The sequence below is a fragment of the Squalius cephalus genome, assembly GCF_949319135.1.
Source record: "Squalius cephalus genome assembly, chromosome: 19".
In the NCBI taxonomy this organism is placed as follows: Eukaryota; Metazoa; Chordata; class Actinopteri; order Cypriniformes; family Leuciscidae; genus Squalius; species Squalius cephalus.
In genome coordinates this window covers 28,506,726-28,525,209 of record NC_137140.1, presented here as the reverse complement: position 1 = coordinate 28,525,209, position 18,484 = coordinate 28,506,726, and the positions used below count along the sequence as shown (strand labels likewise).

Here is an 18,484-nt window from a genome sequence, read left to right as displayed (position 1 = left end):
AAAAATAAAAAAGAATTGAGATGCTTCCAACTGTTGCTCTTGCATTCTTGTGGCTCAGTGACTCACCTGAATGAATGGCTAATTAAGTATGCGGGCCCCATTGTCTCCTCAGGTGTGAACCACTATATATGCATGACCGTTGACGCCCACTCCGCATATGGCCTTTCCAAACAGAAAGTGCTTTGCAAAATTCAAATCAATGTATTGTGTTATGTGAATGATAAGGCAGGGTGATTTTCACTTCATTTTGAAGAAAAAACACTAGTTAATGACATCCATTAGACAAAAGTCTTATTGGCACATATTTAGTATGTGTTTTATGGCCTTATTTCAGAAACTTTAGTTTTTAGTTTTTTCAATAACCACGCATAAACATTATTCTCTCAAAAATGCAGACATGTACATTCTTGTTGCTCACATTTCATGGTAGCCCTGTTTGTGCTAAATAGTGTGTAATTTTTTTTTTGCCATTAATATGTTTATAAGCAACTGAAAAAAGCAAAAATGTCAGGGCATGTCAGAACATCTCAAGGACCCCAAAAACACCTTAGACCCCAGAGGGTTAAGCAACACAACTGGTCCACATTGATGTGGAATGTTTCTTAAACTGCAAATCAGCATATTGATGATTCAGCATAATGATTTCTGAAGGATCATGAAACAGTAATGCTGTAGAAAAAATTACTTTGTCATCACAGTAACATTATAAAATAGCCTTTAGTTGATTCAAATTTTTATTTTAAATTGTAATAATATATATTATATATATAATATAATAATATATAATACAAAATAACACTGTTTTACTATTGTGACATTCTAGTCTTACTGCTAGATGAGGTTGTGCTTGTATTAATGTGTGTCTCTCTCTCTCTCTTTCTCTCAGCTGATTGATGATAAAAAGGCCCTGAGTGAAAAGTGTGAGGAAGTAGTAGGAGAACTCAAGCAGGTGGACCAGAAATACACTAAGAAGATCGCTCAGATGCAGGAGCAACATGAGCTGGTGAGTTGAGTTTTAATGAAGTGGTGCAGTGATCCTATCAGGACCTGCTGCAGAGGAGGTGCCTCAGGGTCTGAGCAGTTTTTGCATCAGCTTTGGCCACAAGGGAGCGCTCGACCTTTAAATGTCTGTTCAAGTGTATCTTGTAGTGCCTCAATCTCAAACGTGTACTGGTTTCTACATTTCTTATTTTCACTGTGGTTTGTGGTTTTCTCTGCTGCTGTCATTAGCTGTGTTTCTGCACACAATCTTGAGTATGTTTGTATTAACTTGTGCACACCATCAAATGCATGTTCGCTTGCTCAGTTGCTTTTACCACTGCTAACTGTTTCTCTTTCTGCATTTGTTGTGCGTTTCTCTCTTTATCTGTCCTTCCGTCTGCCTGTAGGTGTGGCAAATTCTGGGTCCCATGTGCGAGGTAACTCTGTTTTTCTCTCTAACCCTCATCACTCCATTGTTCTGTCATTTCCATTCTTTTATTCTTCTCTCAACGCTGACTTACAGAGACAGCTTTATTTTGCTTGGAGCCATTAACCTTGCATTCTTTTTTTAAACTTCAAGGAACCAGCAGTTTTTGTAAGGCAGCAAACATAGCCTACAGTGTTTATTTTCAGATTTAGGCTTTGATTTTGCATAAAAGAAACGCTAAATTGGAGCTGCTTTGCCATTGTCATAATCCTCTGCAATGTGTCTTGTTTTCAGTCTGTAATAAACACATCACTGTGCAGTGCAAGTGGCTGCACATAAATGGTTAAATATTTGCTGAATAAGATGAGTTTCGATTCAGTATGCTAATTTGGTGTGTGATAATATCAATATTCCAGTGAGTTTCCATTGCTTTGGCACTTGTTATATTGATCTGTCATGCATTCATAAACAAAATACAGAAATAGCCAAACAGAAAAAAAAAGATAAAATAAATATGTACCGTAAAGATGTAATGTTGAGTGCACATTTAATGTAATTCATTAATTACAGAAGTTTAATACTTTTATTTTCATGTTCCATTCACTCATTATTCATCATTCTGTTCCACTGATTGCTCTAGTGAATCCCTAACAACATGGAAAGATGCACAGAACAAATTCTAACATTATAAAAACTGTAACATGTGTGGCCTGTTGTATAAAAACAACCATCATGTGAAGACTGTGCCTTAAGAACTAGTCTGACCAACTAGCAGTTAGCCAAGGGAAATCTGTCTAATTTAAATCAGATTCAAATTAGGCCAATGTAAATGACTTTATGAAGTTATGACCAGTCTTAAAGAGGAAAATGAGTTGATTTACATGTACAATCGGTCTAAGCGGTGTATGCAACCAGCCAATGGTTGATGAATAAACCTATTCAGTGACTTCAGTTGTTTAGTTTCTTTTTAAATGCAGTAGTAAATGAGAACATCCCCATATTTATCATTTTAGTTTTCATCCAATAAACGAGTATTCTGTGTTATCAATTACTCACCGTCATGTTGTTCCAAACTTGTATGAGATTCTTTTTTCCCAATGGACCACTAAAAGAAGAAATTATGAATAATGTGCTGGTCACTCTCTTTAATGCAGTTACAGTGAATATGGAATGGAGCTTTTAAAAAGACAAAAGCATTCTAAAAGTGATCCATATGGCAATATTTCAAGACTTCTGAAGTCATACAATATCTTTGGGTGAGAAAACGAAAAAAAAAAAAGTTGTAATAAACTGAAATCTTCAAAAATCGGCTATGGTCACCTTTGCACATCAATGAGAAAAGTAGTGATGTCCGATTCATGAGCTAATTATTCTTTGTGGGTCTTTTTATTGACTCAATTGATCCAGTTCACAAAGAACATTTAAACAATTAACAAATCAGTCATCTCTACTTCTCTCATGAACTTTTATAAATGCAGGGCTAAAGTGGATGTCAGGATGTTCTGTGTATGACAATATATATTTAGATCTACTGTACACTACTGTTCAAAAGTTTGGGGTCAGTAAGAAGAAAATGACAGGCTTTGGTGTTATTTGATTGAAAATCGAGTATTGCTGAAGACTTGATAAAAGGAAAAGGCCTCAAAGCTCAGATTACCGTAGTCATCGTAATAAGCGCGCAGACTATTTTATTTTTCATCGTGACTGGCTTGGCGGGAGTTAATCACTCAGCATCGTGTTATTAATGCACCGTGTCAAGTTAAAATAGTTATTTTAAGAGCCTGTCTCAAGATGTAGCAGTCTTTCCCATTCATTTGCGCTCTTTCTGGTGCTGGTGATGTTTTCTCTTTCTGTTTAACCATCCTTCTATCCCTCTCTTCCTCCACACAGGAGATTAAGAAGCTAAAAGAGTTAATGAGTGCCACAGAAAAGATCCGCCGGGAGAAATGGATCGATGAGAAGACCAAAAAGATCAAGGAGATCACTGTGAAAGGTCAGCAGAGTTCGACAACAAGTATCTGTTTGTACCAGTGCCACATCACCAGATGCTTCAACAGTATCCATTTCAGCCCAGTCTGCATGGTTCTGCCAAAATGTGTCACGTTTATGATTTGTCTCTGTGCCCTAAAGACATAAATAAAATAGCTGATATATGACACACCTGTGAAAAATGTATTCACATTGTATAATTACCTTTGTGCGTAACCTGGAGACTGAGCAAACTGGTTTTTAATTGCTTACATAATAATGAGAATATGCCCCAAGGACTTTCAAGCTGGTCAAACTGCACATCACTCATCTGACACCTGTTTTGATTTTAATATATACAGTGTGTATATACAGTACTGTGCAAAAGTCTTAGGCATGCTAATACCTAATTGCATCAGCAAATAGTGTGTTTTATTCTTTTCCTCCTTTAAATTCTGTTGGAACTCCCATGACTATTTGAATGCTATACTGCAAATATTTATGTTAGTTCTTTATTATGTTTGAAAACTGTCTCTTCCAGGTCTGGAGCCAGAGATTCAGAAGCTGATCTCCAAACACAAGCAGGAGCTGAAGAAACTGAGAGTTCTTCACGAGGCAGAGCTTCTTCAGGCAGACGAGAGGGCCGCTCAGCGCTACGTCAGGCAGAGCGAGGAGTTACGACAGCAGTTGGAGAGAGAAAGAGATGAACAGTGCCAGAGAGAGAGAGAACTGGCTAAGCAAAGGTACACACACTCACATGTGTCCAGTGCACATCTGTTCATCAGAGATCAAACCAGTGACAGAGATGGGCAGCCAAGACGATGTGTTCACAGATGTTAGAAAACACAAACACACTCAAACTGGCCTGGAAAGTGCGACAGAGGAAACTGGCTAGACGTGATCTCAAAGCTAAATACAGCCTTTGAAAACACACACACACACACACACACACACATTTACTTACAGTAGTTATAAGAATAAAGAATATAGAGTCTGCTGTTTTTATATAAAGCTAATTATAATTATTTCAGACTAACTCTGCTGTTCTGTGAAATTGTAGTTTTCTTTCCTGTGTTTATGTATTTCCTGTTAAAACAGGATGTTGAAGTAGAACGTCAAAGGCCTTATCTCTTTTTTAAATTACCAATAACCTTTGGTTTATATCTGTGAACCATAATTTGCTACAAAGATCATTTTATTTCACACACAAACTTCTGTCATACACTCCTCATGCAGCTCTTTCTCTACAACAACAGTTCATAATTACCACATCGGTCAAGCTCCTAAAAAGACATAAATACAATAAAAGGACCATAAACGTGACCCATATGATGCTGAAGCCACATGATAGCTTTGTGTGAAGATCAGACTGAAATACAGTTTTGGATAGCGTTCAAAAGTTTGGGGTTGGTAAGATCACCAAGGCTGCATTTATCTGATTATAATATATAAACGAGATATACATACTTACAATTAGATTATATTACATTTTTAAAATAATCAGATTAAAGTTACTTTTTTATTGATGACATGATTACATATTCTCACAAGGGCAGTAATTTCATCCCTCAGATCCTTGTGTATACGTAAAACAAAGATGAAGTCTTAATTTCACCTGCATTGAATTATGAGAACACAACTGAGTAAATGAATGTGTGTTTGTGTGTCAGGTTTGAGAAACAGCTGCAGGAAGAGGAGAACGCACTGCAGCAGCAGAGGAGGCGCCTGTATAAGGAAGTGTCCGAGGAGAAAGAGCGAATCACACAGCTGGGAGCCAGGTCAGGTTTAAAGGATGTTTAAGGTCACAGGACCAGGACCCTGCTTATCTGGCTGAACCATTGCCAAAAGTTGCTATCTAGGAATTGTCATAAATAATTACACTAAGAAACCTCAATACTTTTCCTTGTTGGGATGGTTAATTTTTGTTCAAGTAAAAATATCAACAAAAAAAAATTGAAATTATTTTCAGAGAATGCATCTTGAGTCTTGTAAGTTTATTTTTCCTTTTTAATAAAAATCACAATTTTTTTTCTGATTAATGCTTAAAACAAGAAAAAATCCAATGGAGTAATAGCTATAAGATATTTTACATGAAACAAAATAAAAGTATATTACATACTGATAAAACCTTTATATATCATGCATTCTAAAAGTATTTGAATGCATTAATTATGCCTTATGTTGCATTGTATGGTCTCATGAATAATTGTAACCAGTTACAATCATAACCATTTACCGTATATATAATTAAATTATAATACATTGTAATACTTGTCTATTCACTGAACACACCTTTATAAAGTGTAAAGCATTAAAACACATGGCAAACAACAAATTTCAGATGCAACAAGGGATCTGCAAATAATATAATGCATTTTAACTTTGGTTACAATTATTTATGAAAAGATATAATGCATTATTATATAATGTTTATTATGAATATCTTTATAATGCATTATAAATAAAGGCTTTAAGTAAAGTGTTACCATTTTTTTTTTTTTTTTTTTTTTACAGTTGCTTTCCAAAAGAGAGGGACGAGATGAAACATTCAAGTTTCGTTGAAACTAAATGTGAATGTGTGTGTGTGTGTGTGTGTGATATAGGCAGCATGCTGAGCTGGAAGACTTAAGGAAGCATTTGGAAGACAACAGCTCATTGGCAGGAAGAGCGTTAAGAGAAGAACTGGAGAAGAGCAGAGATGAGCAGGAGAGACGTCACCAGGTAACACTCACATCTAGTCATGTTAGTCCACACAAACTGTTATGTATTCAAGTATTCAACATCATTTGACTCTGCCTCTTCTTAACTGCATCGAACACAATGAGATGTTTAGCAATCAGAAATTGTAACATCAGATTCTGCAACCAGCCACATGCTTTGGTTACAGTTCTGTGTGTATAACTGATACTTTCATGTGAGTAGTACCAAAAAAACGTAAGAACAATGAACAAAGGAAGCCAGCAGTAAATGCAACTTTCAGTATAATTGAATTGATACCAAGTATTATTGATACGTTTTTAACATTCTCAGGAAATGTCTTTTGATTAAAGATGTCATTCTGCGCAGCACTCATCTCCTGCCCTCCGTACATCATTCCTTGTCTAACCTGTAGTCTGTTTTTTTGCCTGAGACTTTCAGACCAGAACTCAAATTACCTGTCTTGTATTTGGTGGTGCAATATTTGCAGAGGTCACTAGAAAGCACATTTTTGTGGCAATATAGAATGTTGGGTCTCATTCTTTTGGTTCTTTTAATTGTGTTTTTGTCTGTATTTTCCATTAGGTTGAAGTTAAGGCCCTGAAGGAAAGGCTCGAAATTGAGAAACAGACATGGGAAGAAAATTATATGAAAAAAGAGGTAAGTGTTTATGTCTACATGTTTTGAAATTAGTTTATATATTTTATCTTGTACTACACTTATTTACATGTTTACAGAGTAAGACGCAATTGTATGCATGTATGCATATGTTTAGAACATATGCATATGTTATAGTTGTGCCTAAATGTACATCTACAGTGCTTATCAATTTTATTTTCTCATGATTAATGTCAGGTGATCTCACATAAAGCTTGAGTGATCGACTAAGATATAGGATGGATTCTCAGTACACTGGCGGTTAACTGGGAGTTGGAAATTACATCATCATAGAGTCCACACTAATATCTTCTTTCCAAGACTCTCAGATTTACACTTCACTAACAGTTGTTATGATTACATTTAGTTATTTTATTTTCATTATTATTCAACAAGAAAGTACTATATACGGAATTTTCTTGGCTTTGAGTTTTATCATCAATGCTAATCAATTCATTTTTCACTACGTTTCAACAATTTGGGGGCAGTATATATGTTTTTAAAATTATACTTTTATTCAGCAAGGATTCTTTCAACTGATCAAAAGTGATAGTGAAGACATTTATTGTTACAAAATATTTCTGTTTCAAATAAATGTTGTTCTATTCTTTGTTCTTAACTTTATACGTTATTCATCAAAAAATCCTGAGAATTATGTATCCACAAAATATTATGCAGCACAATTGTTTTCAACATTGATAATAAAAAATATTAAATGTTTCTTGAGTGGCAAATCAGCATATTAGAATGATTTCTGAAAGATAATGTGACACTAAAGACTGGAGTAATTTAAATACAATGTAAAGCAAAAATTTTTTTTCAAATAAGTGCAGACTTGGTGAACATAAGAGACTTATTTCAAAAACATAAAAAAAATGACCGATTCCAAATATCTCTTTTGTGCATTAAGCTTTTTTGCTCTAAACCAGTCAGAATTTCATAGCAAATGCAAATTACCTGATTGGCTAACCTCTGTGTACCACTAATAGGCTATTTGGACTGGTCGAGGTTAGTAATAATCCACCTGTCCCAAGAATTAAAGGTGATAACGGAGTAGTTTTCTATGATGTAAGTTTTCAGGTTTAGTGTGTTTACCCACCCCTGATACCAACCATACCATCTCTGTATTAACAAAGTCAAAAAAGTTTGACAATTATAAGTGTGTGTAAGGTTACAAAGTCTTTAAGGTCCTCTCAAAACATGGTGTTTCCTCTCACAGGAAGCGTGGCTGCTGAGCAGAGAGAGGGAGCTTAAAGAGGAAGTGCGCCGAGGGAGAGACAAAGAGATTGAGCTGGCCATTCAGAGACTAGAGGAGGAGACCAGAGGGTCAAGAGAGGAGTGTGAGAGAGCGGCTGACAACCGGTGTGTTTCCACCTTCCTGTTTATGTGAACTTGTGTGTCTGTGGAGAGCTAGATAGCACAGGATGTTACAGTTTTGCTCACATGCAATTCTACATCAGTTTATTTCCACTGGTGGTAAGACTTGGTATTTGCTACAAATTTCCCTGCTGAGCAGTAACTTGCTGGTAGACCAGTGAAGCCATACTGTTCATCATGAGTTTAAATAAAAAAATAAAAATAAAAATTATATATATATATATATATATATATATATATATATATATATATATATATATATATATATATATATATATATATATATATATATATATAATGCATATGTATGTATAGTATATATACTATACTATGTGTGTAATTCAAATTTCAAATTTGAAAAAAAAAATTACATTTTAGCTCTTATGCTGATTTTTTTTTTTTTTTTTTTTTTTTCAGCAGGGTTTTGAATAAAACAATATCCTTGTGGGCCACATATTTAGGCTCTTCCTGGATAGTTTGAATTTAGGATATGTGGCCATTTACATTTAAGTCACTGAAGCCCATCCATTTAACATATATGGCAGAAGAACTGTGGTTTTTACAACCTGAATGTAAATGTGTATGTCGTGTGCAGGATAAAGCGCGTGAGGGAGAAATACGAGGCCGAGATCAGAGATCTGGAGCGTTCGGAGCGGGCGGCACTGCAGAAACAGCAAGAGATGAGAGAGAAACACAGTGAGATGGAGGCAGAGCTCCTCCGACTGCAGTCACTGTTACGACAACGAGAGCAAGAGATAAGCGACCTCACCCAGGTAACCGCCGTCACGGGGACGCTGCCTTGTTTGTCCTTGCTCATAGTTAATAGGTGACTTATAAATCTACAGACTCCATTGTAGATTTCTTGGTAGAGATGGGAATCATAAGAATTCCATTTTCACACAACGATTCCGGCTCCCTAACATTTTATTAATGATAGTTGGTCCTAACTTTATACTAAACAAAACCAGTCAGTACTTCTAATTCCACTGTATTGGGTAATCAGACAGATTTAAGGGTGCTTTCACACTTGGTTCGATTGCCTGGTCCGAACCCGAGTTTAAAAATGTATTGTGTTGCTCACAACTCTTTTATATTTTGGTATTTCTACCTCTGGTTTTGTTTTCACATAACGCCACTTGCGTCTATCTGCCACGAATGTACTGCAAATGTTCTAAAGAACACGGGAGTCCATTTCTGCAAAAGGCGAGCAGAAATGAGATAGATTCTCTCTGCTTCACACAGTTTTATTGAATATGTCATCAATGGCGGTTTACTTCTACGATTTAGTACGATGGTGTTCATATCAGCAGCGAACCCTACCGGAGATCACATGAACCGTACCCCACACCAACCTTTTTATGCAGGTACGGTTTGCACCCAAGTTCAGAAAACACCGCTCACATCATCCAAACAAACGAACCCTGACGTCAATCGAACTCGAGAGCGCACCTAAAGTGCTAGTGTTAAAGCACTACGTTTCACAAGCTCTAAATACACAACACTGTAACAATTCTCAGTTATTAGGGGCCAAGCACTGAAAGTGCATATGCACCTCTTGAAATTGTTGGCGTTCCTATTATTCTTCCAAGTCTATGGCAGCCCATAGAACTGCTTGCGGGAATGTTATGAAATTTGGCACACTGATAGAGGACAGTCTGAACAGTCACCATAGCAAATTTGTTGTCTCTAACTCAATCCCTCTAGCGCCACCAACTGTCCAAAGTTTCACTCATGTTTATGGTAATAACTTTTGAACTGTAAAGGCTAGGAACAAACAATCTTGTTTCCTCTGATTACGTGGCTCAAGCCGATTCGATTGCACCCTATGACGTCATTTTCTGTCATGGAAATCTTTCCAGCACAGGGCTCGCAAAATCGCTAGCCCGACGTCCCGGGGCTATTGTGTTTTCCAGTTGGGCTACCAAAATGCATAACCGGCCTGCCCGACGGGCAATCTGAAATAGTGTTCGCTTCAGTCTTGTTATAATCAGATTCAGCGCGTTCTTCATCTTCAATCCGCAGCGGTGCCGAGCAGAGCGCACGTCAGAAACAAAGGACAGGGTGTGTGTGTGTGTGTGTGTTCATCTGAGCCTCATTGGTCTGTCACTGCTCATCAATGTCAGAATATTTGAGATGACCAATCAAATCAAAGTAGGCGGGATTTATGTTCACAGAAGCTGCTGAGCGCGAATTTTAGCAGAGCGACTGATGCTTCAGTTTAGGGTCAAGTGCAAGATAAGATGCAAGTAGCTAAACTAAACATTTCATATTTGACAGTTTTTTTTTAGGTCATAAATTTGAAATGAATGACAAAAATAATCAGGCAAACGAATATACTTTTGTCTAATTTCGCCATTTTGAACTGAAAATAGGCCTATGTAATGTAATAATTAGTTTACTGTCATTGTGAGGGGACAAGAAACATTAACAAAGCCGTTTTCATCATGTTAGGCACAAGATTAATAATGAATGTGTACATGTTGAGAATTAATATAATACAATTTGGAGCCTTCAGTAAATTAAAAAAGTTCAGCTTTAGGAGGGGAAGAGACAGGGCAAGATGAGGAGACTGAGAGAAAAAGAAAGAGTGATGGATAAAAAGTGAGAGCAGGTATTGACAAATAATCTACTGCCCGCTGACATGGTTTTAAAACTATTTCTTATCCTTTTTTTGGCCTTCAAACGTCTTGAAATGCACATATCAGAGAAATAAAAAAGTTTACTTATGTTTACTTTCTTCACTGACAGACAAAAATGAAAAGCCTATATCAGTCAAAGCTCAGCTTTAGGAGAGGAAGAGACAGAGCAAGAGAAAAACAAAGAGAAAATGAGTGTGATGCTGATGAGGAGAGAAAAAGAATCAGCTGCGTGACATGGTTTTAAAGCTATTGTTATCAAACTTTTTTGGCCTTCAAAACATCTTAAAATGCACATGTAGATCAGAGAAATCAAAATTTTCTCGGGGGAGCCCCCGAACCCTCATAACTAGCCTACCTCACATTCGGGACCTCAGTGATGATAAAACCCTGCCATCTGCATGTTAATGAAACTAGTTAATAGTGAGCATTAGAACCTAAACTAAAGTGTTACCTTTTTTTTAATCATACCCTCATTGGGGGCTGAGCCACAGACACAGACTGATTCATGTTCCATACAGATTCCTTACACCACCAGAAGTGGTGCAAAAGATGTTTCAGTTCCAGACATGGTGTCTATCTGAGAAGTGACTCAATAAATAAGACATGTGGTGCATATAAAAATTATTCATTTTGAGTTGATTCAGGGGCTTGGCCCCTGATATATTGATGAGTTGGTATGATATATAGTATATGATATGATATATAGATGGTATGATATATTCAAAAATGATATATTTTTGAGTTGGACTTTATAAAAATAATAACTTGTTTAGTAAGACAGGAAGTCCTCAGACGGATTCAGTGATCATTCAGGTAAAAAGCTAGGCTACTTGTTTCTCTAAAAATGTGATAAACTGGTTGACCTTTGACACTTTCTATTTAATGTTACACCTAACTGTAAATGCATGTGTGTGAAACGACTGAAAATATATAACCAATTGTGGTTATATAAGATGTCCAGGATTAGAGTTTGCACATGACACACAAGGCCAGTTGCTTCACTCTTTAACTACAGCGGAGAATGTCACAGAACTGCCAAGAAATGTCTTTTTTGCCAAGAAGAGTCATTTTTTGACCCCAACATTATAATTTATATTATAATTTAAGCCTATTTTAATACTTTTAAACTGTTTTATTTGCATATTTATTTATTTTGGAATTAAATGTCTTGGAATTCTAAGCATCAGTAAGTGTTGTGATTTTGTATAGCTGGGTTTTCAATCAACTACTGTCCTCATGCTTTGCCTCTGTCTCTTTTCATGAAATGGCTACAGGCCCGTGATAAGTTGTCAGATGAGCGCCGCAGCCTAGCAGAAGTGATCAGACAAGAGTTTGCTGAGCGCCTTGTAGAAACAGAGGAAGAGAATAGGAGGATGAAGATGGAAATCTCTGAAGCCAAAGCACGACTCCGCTTAGAGGTGGAGCGAGTGAGCAGAGAGAAAGAAGAGGAGCTTGCGGAAGTGCATCAGAGGTCAGAGGCAAAGAGTATTTTTCCTTTAGTGCCATGTCATTGATATGATTAGCTTTAAACCTTCAGATGAGGTGTTTTACTATGTTTGAATTAAGGTTCTGGTCTCATCCACAATAAAAATGGTTCTTTCTTCCTTTAATAGAGTAAAGTCAGCTATTTTGAAGAAGGAAGAGACTGTTAATAACTTGCGGAAGCAGCATGAGGTAGATCGCAACACATTTGATTCAATATATTTGCCTTGCAGTAAATGCAATGCTTGTTGTGCATACATTTTGATTCACAACTAACTTGTCTTTTCCTCTGTCTTTTAGGCTGCGGTGAAGAGAGCAGATCATCTTGAGTCTTTGTTGGAACAGCAGAGAAAACAGCTGTTAGGGAAATGATTGACAAGTTAGGGCATTGACCCCTCCCACCACCATAACCCCGTCCCTTCTGTTATACCGTCCTCCTGCACAAAGAAACATCCACCTCTCTTTATTTGTTTTATTTATTTTGCTTGTTTGGATGAACTGATGGATTCTAGGTGGACATTTTAGTTCCACCAGATTTTTCATCCAGAAAGGCGGCCTTTGGCATTCCCATGGGAACAAGGCAAGAAATAAGAGAGGAATTTAATCTTCTCCGGGATTCCAGGAGAGGCTTTTGTGGGTCTCTCTTGCACGGATATGACCAAATTACAGATTCCTTTCAACCACTGTTTTCACACAGCCAGACAAATGAACTCAGAAAAAAAAAAAAAAAAAACATTTTCTCACTAGAGTTTAGATCTATTATGTTGTTGAATCTTACAAAGCCTCACCTCATAAACTCATGCATATTTCACCTCAGAATCAAAATATATAAATGAAAAATTTCTTTATTTTCATAAAAAAATGTGCCTCATTAAGCAACAAAAAAAAGTTTCAAAACAATAATATATTATTTAAGTTGTAAAGTATTTATACAACATGGTATTTTTATTTTATTTTAACTTTAATTTATGCTTTTATTATAGTCATTTTATAATAATATAGTAAAAATGGAAATCTGATGAGAATCACTATCGAGATTAATGGGAATTGCAAAACCCTCAAAAGTAAAACAATAATGACGGTTCACATTGTGGCAAAATGTCATTGATTGTCATGGAAATTGTCACTGCAAAATGGTCCTAAAAATAAGCTTTTCTAGCATTTATTATTTTGATTTGAGGGTAAAATCTGTATGCGTTTGTGAGATTACCCAAGAAGTGGAAAAGCCCCTTTTGCTGGGCACAAAGGCATTCACAGTAAACTGTTCCAGATGTTTCTGTTACTTCATACCCTCTTCCCGTCTCTCTCCAGCACTGGAATGGGTGGAGATTACAGTGGACAGGAGAAGTGGGAAGAGCAAAGGCTTTGATACTGAGCAGAGAAGTTAACTCTTCACATTAAAGAGGAGTGGCCTATCCCCCCACTGACACAAACATCCCCACTCCCCTGCCTTTTGTGTGTTGCATACAGATGCCTTTTGTCCTGATCCCCCTCAAGGCTATCTCTAAATTACAGGAGATTTCCCAGAAGCCCCCAGGACACCCAAACATGCTCGCACAGAGCCCTCAGTGAAGCCCAGTTCTGGTTCGGATGTCAGTGAATGATGGCAGCACAGCTATGCGATAGAGATTTTCGAAGGTTTGTTGACAGTAAAGCAGTAAGGTGGAGAAGTTAAGTGTGGAGTGTCTCTTTAGATTGATAGGGACTGACAGTAGATTTAGCGGCTCTCACGGAACGTATATATGCAGTCATTTTGCACATACTGAAGTGAGAGACCTGGATGAGGTTGAGTTGAGATGGATGTAGAAAGTTGGGTAGATAAAAATATCAGATGGATAGAAAATTAAGAGTATTATTTGGGATAGCAGAGCTGGGTTCTACAGAACGTCATGGGACAAGATGACTGTGATTTGCCAAGAAGGATGTTCCTGAATCAACATACAGGGTTCCCACAGTCGTGGAAAACCAGGAAATGATTTTGTTTTTAATTTACAGGAGTGTTGTTCTTCCACTAATGTACTGTAATATTGATCGGAGAGACATAGCATGCATGTTATTTATTCTGTGGTTTCAAGCACAACTAAATGCCAATCCTCCAATCACTTTCTCTCCCTGCAATGTGTACCAAGCGGTCGATCCAAGAGAGGAACAGAGATTAATGCAATTCAGCAGGAGTTAAGGTGGCAGGTTGGGGGGTGGTGCTTCAAAACTACCACAAGTCTTCATTGTTTCTTTCTACAAGGTCCCTTCCTTTTGGTTTTATTAGTAGCCACTTATCTAAAACATTTAGAGCCAATAAAAATGGCACAGTCCAGAAAATCATTGAATGTTTGGCCTATTATCTTGGGAATGTTTGACCCAGATGTTTATCCCGTTTGGGCAACTTTAGGTTTTGTATTCAAAAGAGAACTTCTATTTAAAAACTTCTCTTTATCTACAAAACACAACCCTTGTCAGAGAAGTTGATTTATATGGCAAATTAAATTGCTTATCAAAAGTTGAACTACACGTGCGAGCCGTAACTTCCTGTCCAATGTTAGACAATGCTTTCTTGTACCATTGTTTGATGGATTTTGTATATCAGATTCTTACTGATTTGTGAGCTGTTTAGTGAACGGAACCACATCGAAAAGGTCAGAGTGAAAAGTGCCTCATTCCTGTTCTCTAATGAGTGGATCAGGTGTCTCATTTGAGGACAGAGAGGGAACGCCAGAGTAAGCTTAAACTGCAGACCCATTGCAGAATACAGGAGGCTCTATCATGTGGTTTAAGCGTAAATACTGAGATTTCTCTGAGGCATAATTTCATGAGTCACCTGTTGACATCACACTTAAATGTGTGTATCCAAAGTCAGTTGGATGCAATTTATTCGAACCCTAGTGTGAGGTTCAAAGCGTTAAAACATTCTGAGAATGTTTCAGATGCATTTGGTGAAGGTCAGATGCAGATTGGCAGCAGATGCAGGTCCTTGGCTGACTTTCTGCCTTTGAATGGCAGCGTGGTTGGCATGGCGAGTGCGTGTCAGTCCCACTCGTGCCAATGAACCATTCTTTTGTGTGTAGTGTTTAATAGCCAAGCGCCGGTCGCCATTTTCCTGGCCTTTTGTAACTGGTCTGAAAAAACACTACTTTTATTATCTTAAATAATGTCTGGATCATTTCGCCTTCAAACTACTCTCCCTCTGTGTTTTTAAAATGTTTGTTTTTGCATGTCTGAGCTTTTAAATAAATTAAATGTGCCCTTTAACATGTAGCTCTTAATTTGATTTCTTTACACACATGCTGTATTTTGATCATTGAGTTTAATAGCTGTTTTTTTTTTTTCGTATAGTGAAGTAACGAATTTTGTCAGTATGAAAATAAATCTTGAAAATTAGTTTGTTTGACTTCTTTTTTTTTTTTTTCCTTTTTTTCTCCCTCTGGCAAAAGCCAGCAATTACATAATCACTCCCGTTCTCCACAGTCCACTCCCTGAGCATTCAGATCTGGTGCTTTTTGCTTGGTTTTTATCCCCTGCAGAAATTGTCCTCTTTCAACCAGCTCTTTTCTTCACATTTAAAGCTAGTTCCGTGTGAAACTCTGGATTCAAATTGTTCCTCAATGATTGGTGGAATGAACTTCCAAACTAACCTACTTTAATTGCTCATAAAAGTCCTTTTTCTACTGTTCTGCACTTCTGATAGTTGACTAAATATTAGTCATCATTTTTCTTGTCTATAATGTGCATGCGGTTTCATGACCTCATGAAAGTTCAGGTCATTGAAAGCCGGGCGCGATTGAACAGTGGACACATAAAAATATACTCCGTCATTATTTTCATACAGGACATTATTCAAAATGCAAAGTGTTAACTTATATTTGTGTACACTCGCAATAAAACACAATACTGTGCTTTTGTAAAATAAATTCAAGCAATCCGCCCCCCGAAAGGCGCTAATTTTAAAATTAAACTAAAATGCTCACGGCTGGACGGGCATTCATAACGGTGCGCGACTGCGCGTCCACGGGAGGAACAAGCAGAACAGTCAACGTTTTTTACTTCATTCCTACTTCCATAGGAATTCATTGAAAACGCTCGCTCTACTCCGCACCATTATCAATGTCTGTGCAGACGAACATATTTTACTTTCGTTTTTAAGTTAGTGATTCAAAAGCCCCCTGCGGTGTCACACGTCGATTAACCGGTGGTAAAATATTCTCACCGTCACATACCTAGTATATTTTTATATAGATACAATAGGCCTACCTGATTTTGAACACAAGAGGGCAGTATAGCCCTATGTATGACTTGATTTTTTTTTACTATTACTGTTTTTAAACTTAGAATAAAATTTGAATACAATTCTTTTTAAAATAAGAATAAAATGGGTTTAGTTGGGATATTTGCATACTTTTATATAGAAATAAATGGTGTATAATTACATTTTTAGAAGATATGAGGCTTTTAGTGTTTCCTTTTTGGACATTACTTGAATCCCTCACTATAGCAAAACCGTTTGAGATGTTTAATATCCGTTCACAATTTAGCATCTTTAATGTATTTTCATCATGTTGAAAAAGTTTGGTGTGAATAAAATAAACCACATAGGAGGAGTCTGAAATATCCAAAAAATCCACATTCAAACCAAAATGTCTGACTTCCTGTTGCTCGGAGCTAATGACTGTAAAGTAGAAAGTTGTCCGGCTCGATGAGACCAATATACTTACTGATTTTTGTAACTGTTTGTAAAACTAACCCCCCCACTTTTGTCAAAAGCATTTTGAAAGTTACACACTTCCTGCTACCAGTTGGTGGCGCTATAACTTTGACTCACAATAGTTACATCCATCTGATCGGCCTCTTACCACGAACACACTGCTGAAGTTTCATCAAGATCAGTTAATGTGTGCAGAAGTTATAACACTTCGTGTTTCTCTTTTCTCGCCATAAATTCGTGTCCTCGCCACGGCCAAACTGTTCGAGATATCAAAAATCCGTCCGCAATTTAGCATCCTCAATGTCTTGACTTCATGCTGACCGAGTTTGGAGGCGATTGGATAAATTTCCTAGGAGGAGTACATCAAATTCCACAGCATGCGTTTCCAAACAACCCATAATAGCTGACTTCCTGTTGGACGGAGCTAATAACATTGAGTGTGGAAGTTGTTCGGCCCAATGAGATCTATATGTGTTCCGAGTTTCATATTAATTCATGCAAGCATGTTTGATATATTGACCAAGTTTTTCGGACCCCGTTCAAGGGGGCGCTGTTGAGCCCCCCTGCCATGCCCGGGTACCAGCTTCAGCCCGGCCCTGATGGACGCGGGTTCGCCCTTTCAGGGCTTGGGCCCTAAATATGTCCTTTCCCTTATATACATACTCTACCGTTCAAAAGTTTGGAAAGTCTTTTAGAGTCAGCAGTCTTAAGTGTCACACAATTCTTCAGAAATCATGCTTATTAATTATCAATGTTGCAAACCGTTGTGCTGCTTAATATTTTTGGGATGCATTTTTTAAGGATTCTTTGATTTAATAGGAAGTTCATAAGAACGGCATTTGTCTGAAACTTTTGTAACATTCTAAATATCTTTACTATCACTTTTGATCTATTTAATGCATCCTTGCTGAATAAAAGAATTAAAAAAAATCTTACTGACACCAAACATTGTCACATGAAAAACATACTGAAAAAACACTTTCACTTCAGCTTTAGAGCTGTACTATTCTTGCGTTGTTTTCTCCCGTTCAAATCGTTTCAGCTTTGTCATTTGTAAGTTACTTTGTATACAAGTGTCTGCTAAATGAATAATGTGAATGTCAATCCGAGTCACATCCATTTGCAGGAAAGTCTGACCCACATTTCTTACCCCTGTTTTATCTCTTGCTCCCTCATATGGTGTTTCCCATTTTGCACTGCATTTGTTTTCTGCAGCTTCTTGCTAACCACAAGTTGCACGCAGCCTATTTACTTCTGTATCAGTCTAATGTGACTGTTTTTGCCCTCCTGACAGGCCGCTGTGTGAGACGGTGTGATGATAACTGCCTTGTATGTAAATGAGGCAGCTGTAAGTTGTGATAAAGCAGACTATCAGGCTCTTTGAACATGGGGTGCCTTCAGCATGTCACTGCATGTTGTCTTTTGGGTAGTTTTTGCACTGGTGCATGCATCCTTATGTCTGTTCCATGATGCCTGAACGCTCACGTTTGCACATTCCAGGGTCTGTCTTTGAACGTCAGCTGACTTTGTTTTGTTTGCTGTTTTCTGTTATCACCAAGC

The 18,484-nt window shown here is 37.2% G+C and overlaps 1 protein-coding gene across 4 annotated transcripts in view; it reads left to right on the top strand.

The window, feature by feature from the left end:
* cep131 (centrosomal protein 131) overlaps window positions 1-15,596 on the top strand; it is a 28,285-nt gene extending 12,689 nt beyond the window's left edge. For 2 of the 4 annotated variants that reach the window (XM_079850617.1, XM_079850618.1), the window contains exons 16-27: window positions 887-1,003; window positions 1,389-1,418; window positions 3,299-3,401; window positions 3,918-4,119; window positions 5,047-5,154; window positions 5,980-6,097; window positions 6,659-6,733; window positions 7,950-8,092; window positions 8,703-8,880; window positions 12,021-12,217; window positions 12,360-12,420; window positions 12,529-15,596. In XM_079850617.1, coding sequence (XP_079706743.1) covers window positions 887-1,003; window positions 1,389-1,418; window positions 3,299-3,401; window positions 3,918-4,119; window positions 5,047-5,154; window positions 5,980-6,097; window positions 6,659-6,733; window positions 7,950-8,092; window positions 8,703-8,880; window positions 12,021-12,217; window positions 12,360-12,420; window positions 12,529-12,600 — 1,404 coding nt within the window. In that variant the 3' untranslated portion in view covers window positions 12,601-15,596. The remainder of the gene's footprint in view (window positions 1-886; window positions 1,004-1,388; window positions 1,419-3,298; window positions 3,402-3,917; window positions 4,120-5,046; window positions 5,155-5,979; window positions 6,098-6,658; window positions 6,734-7,949; window positions 8,093-8,702; window positions 8,881-12,020; window positions 12,218-12,359; window positions 12,421-12,528) is intronic. The other 2 variants (XM_079850619.1, XM_079850620.1) reach the window with 1 other exon arrangement.
* The last annotated feature ends 2,888 nt before the right edge of the window (window positions 15,597-18,484 follow it).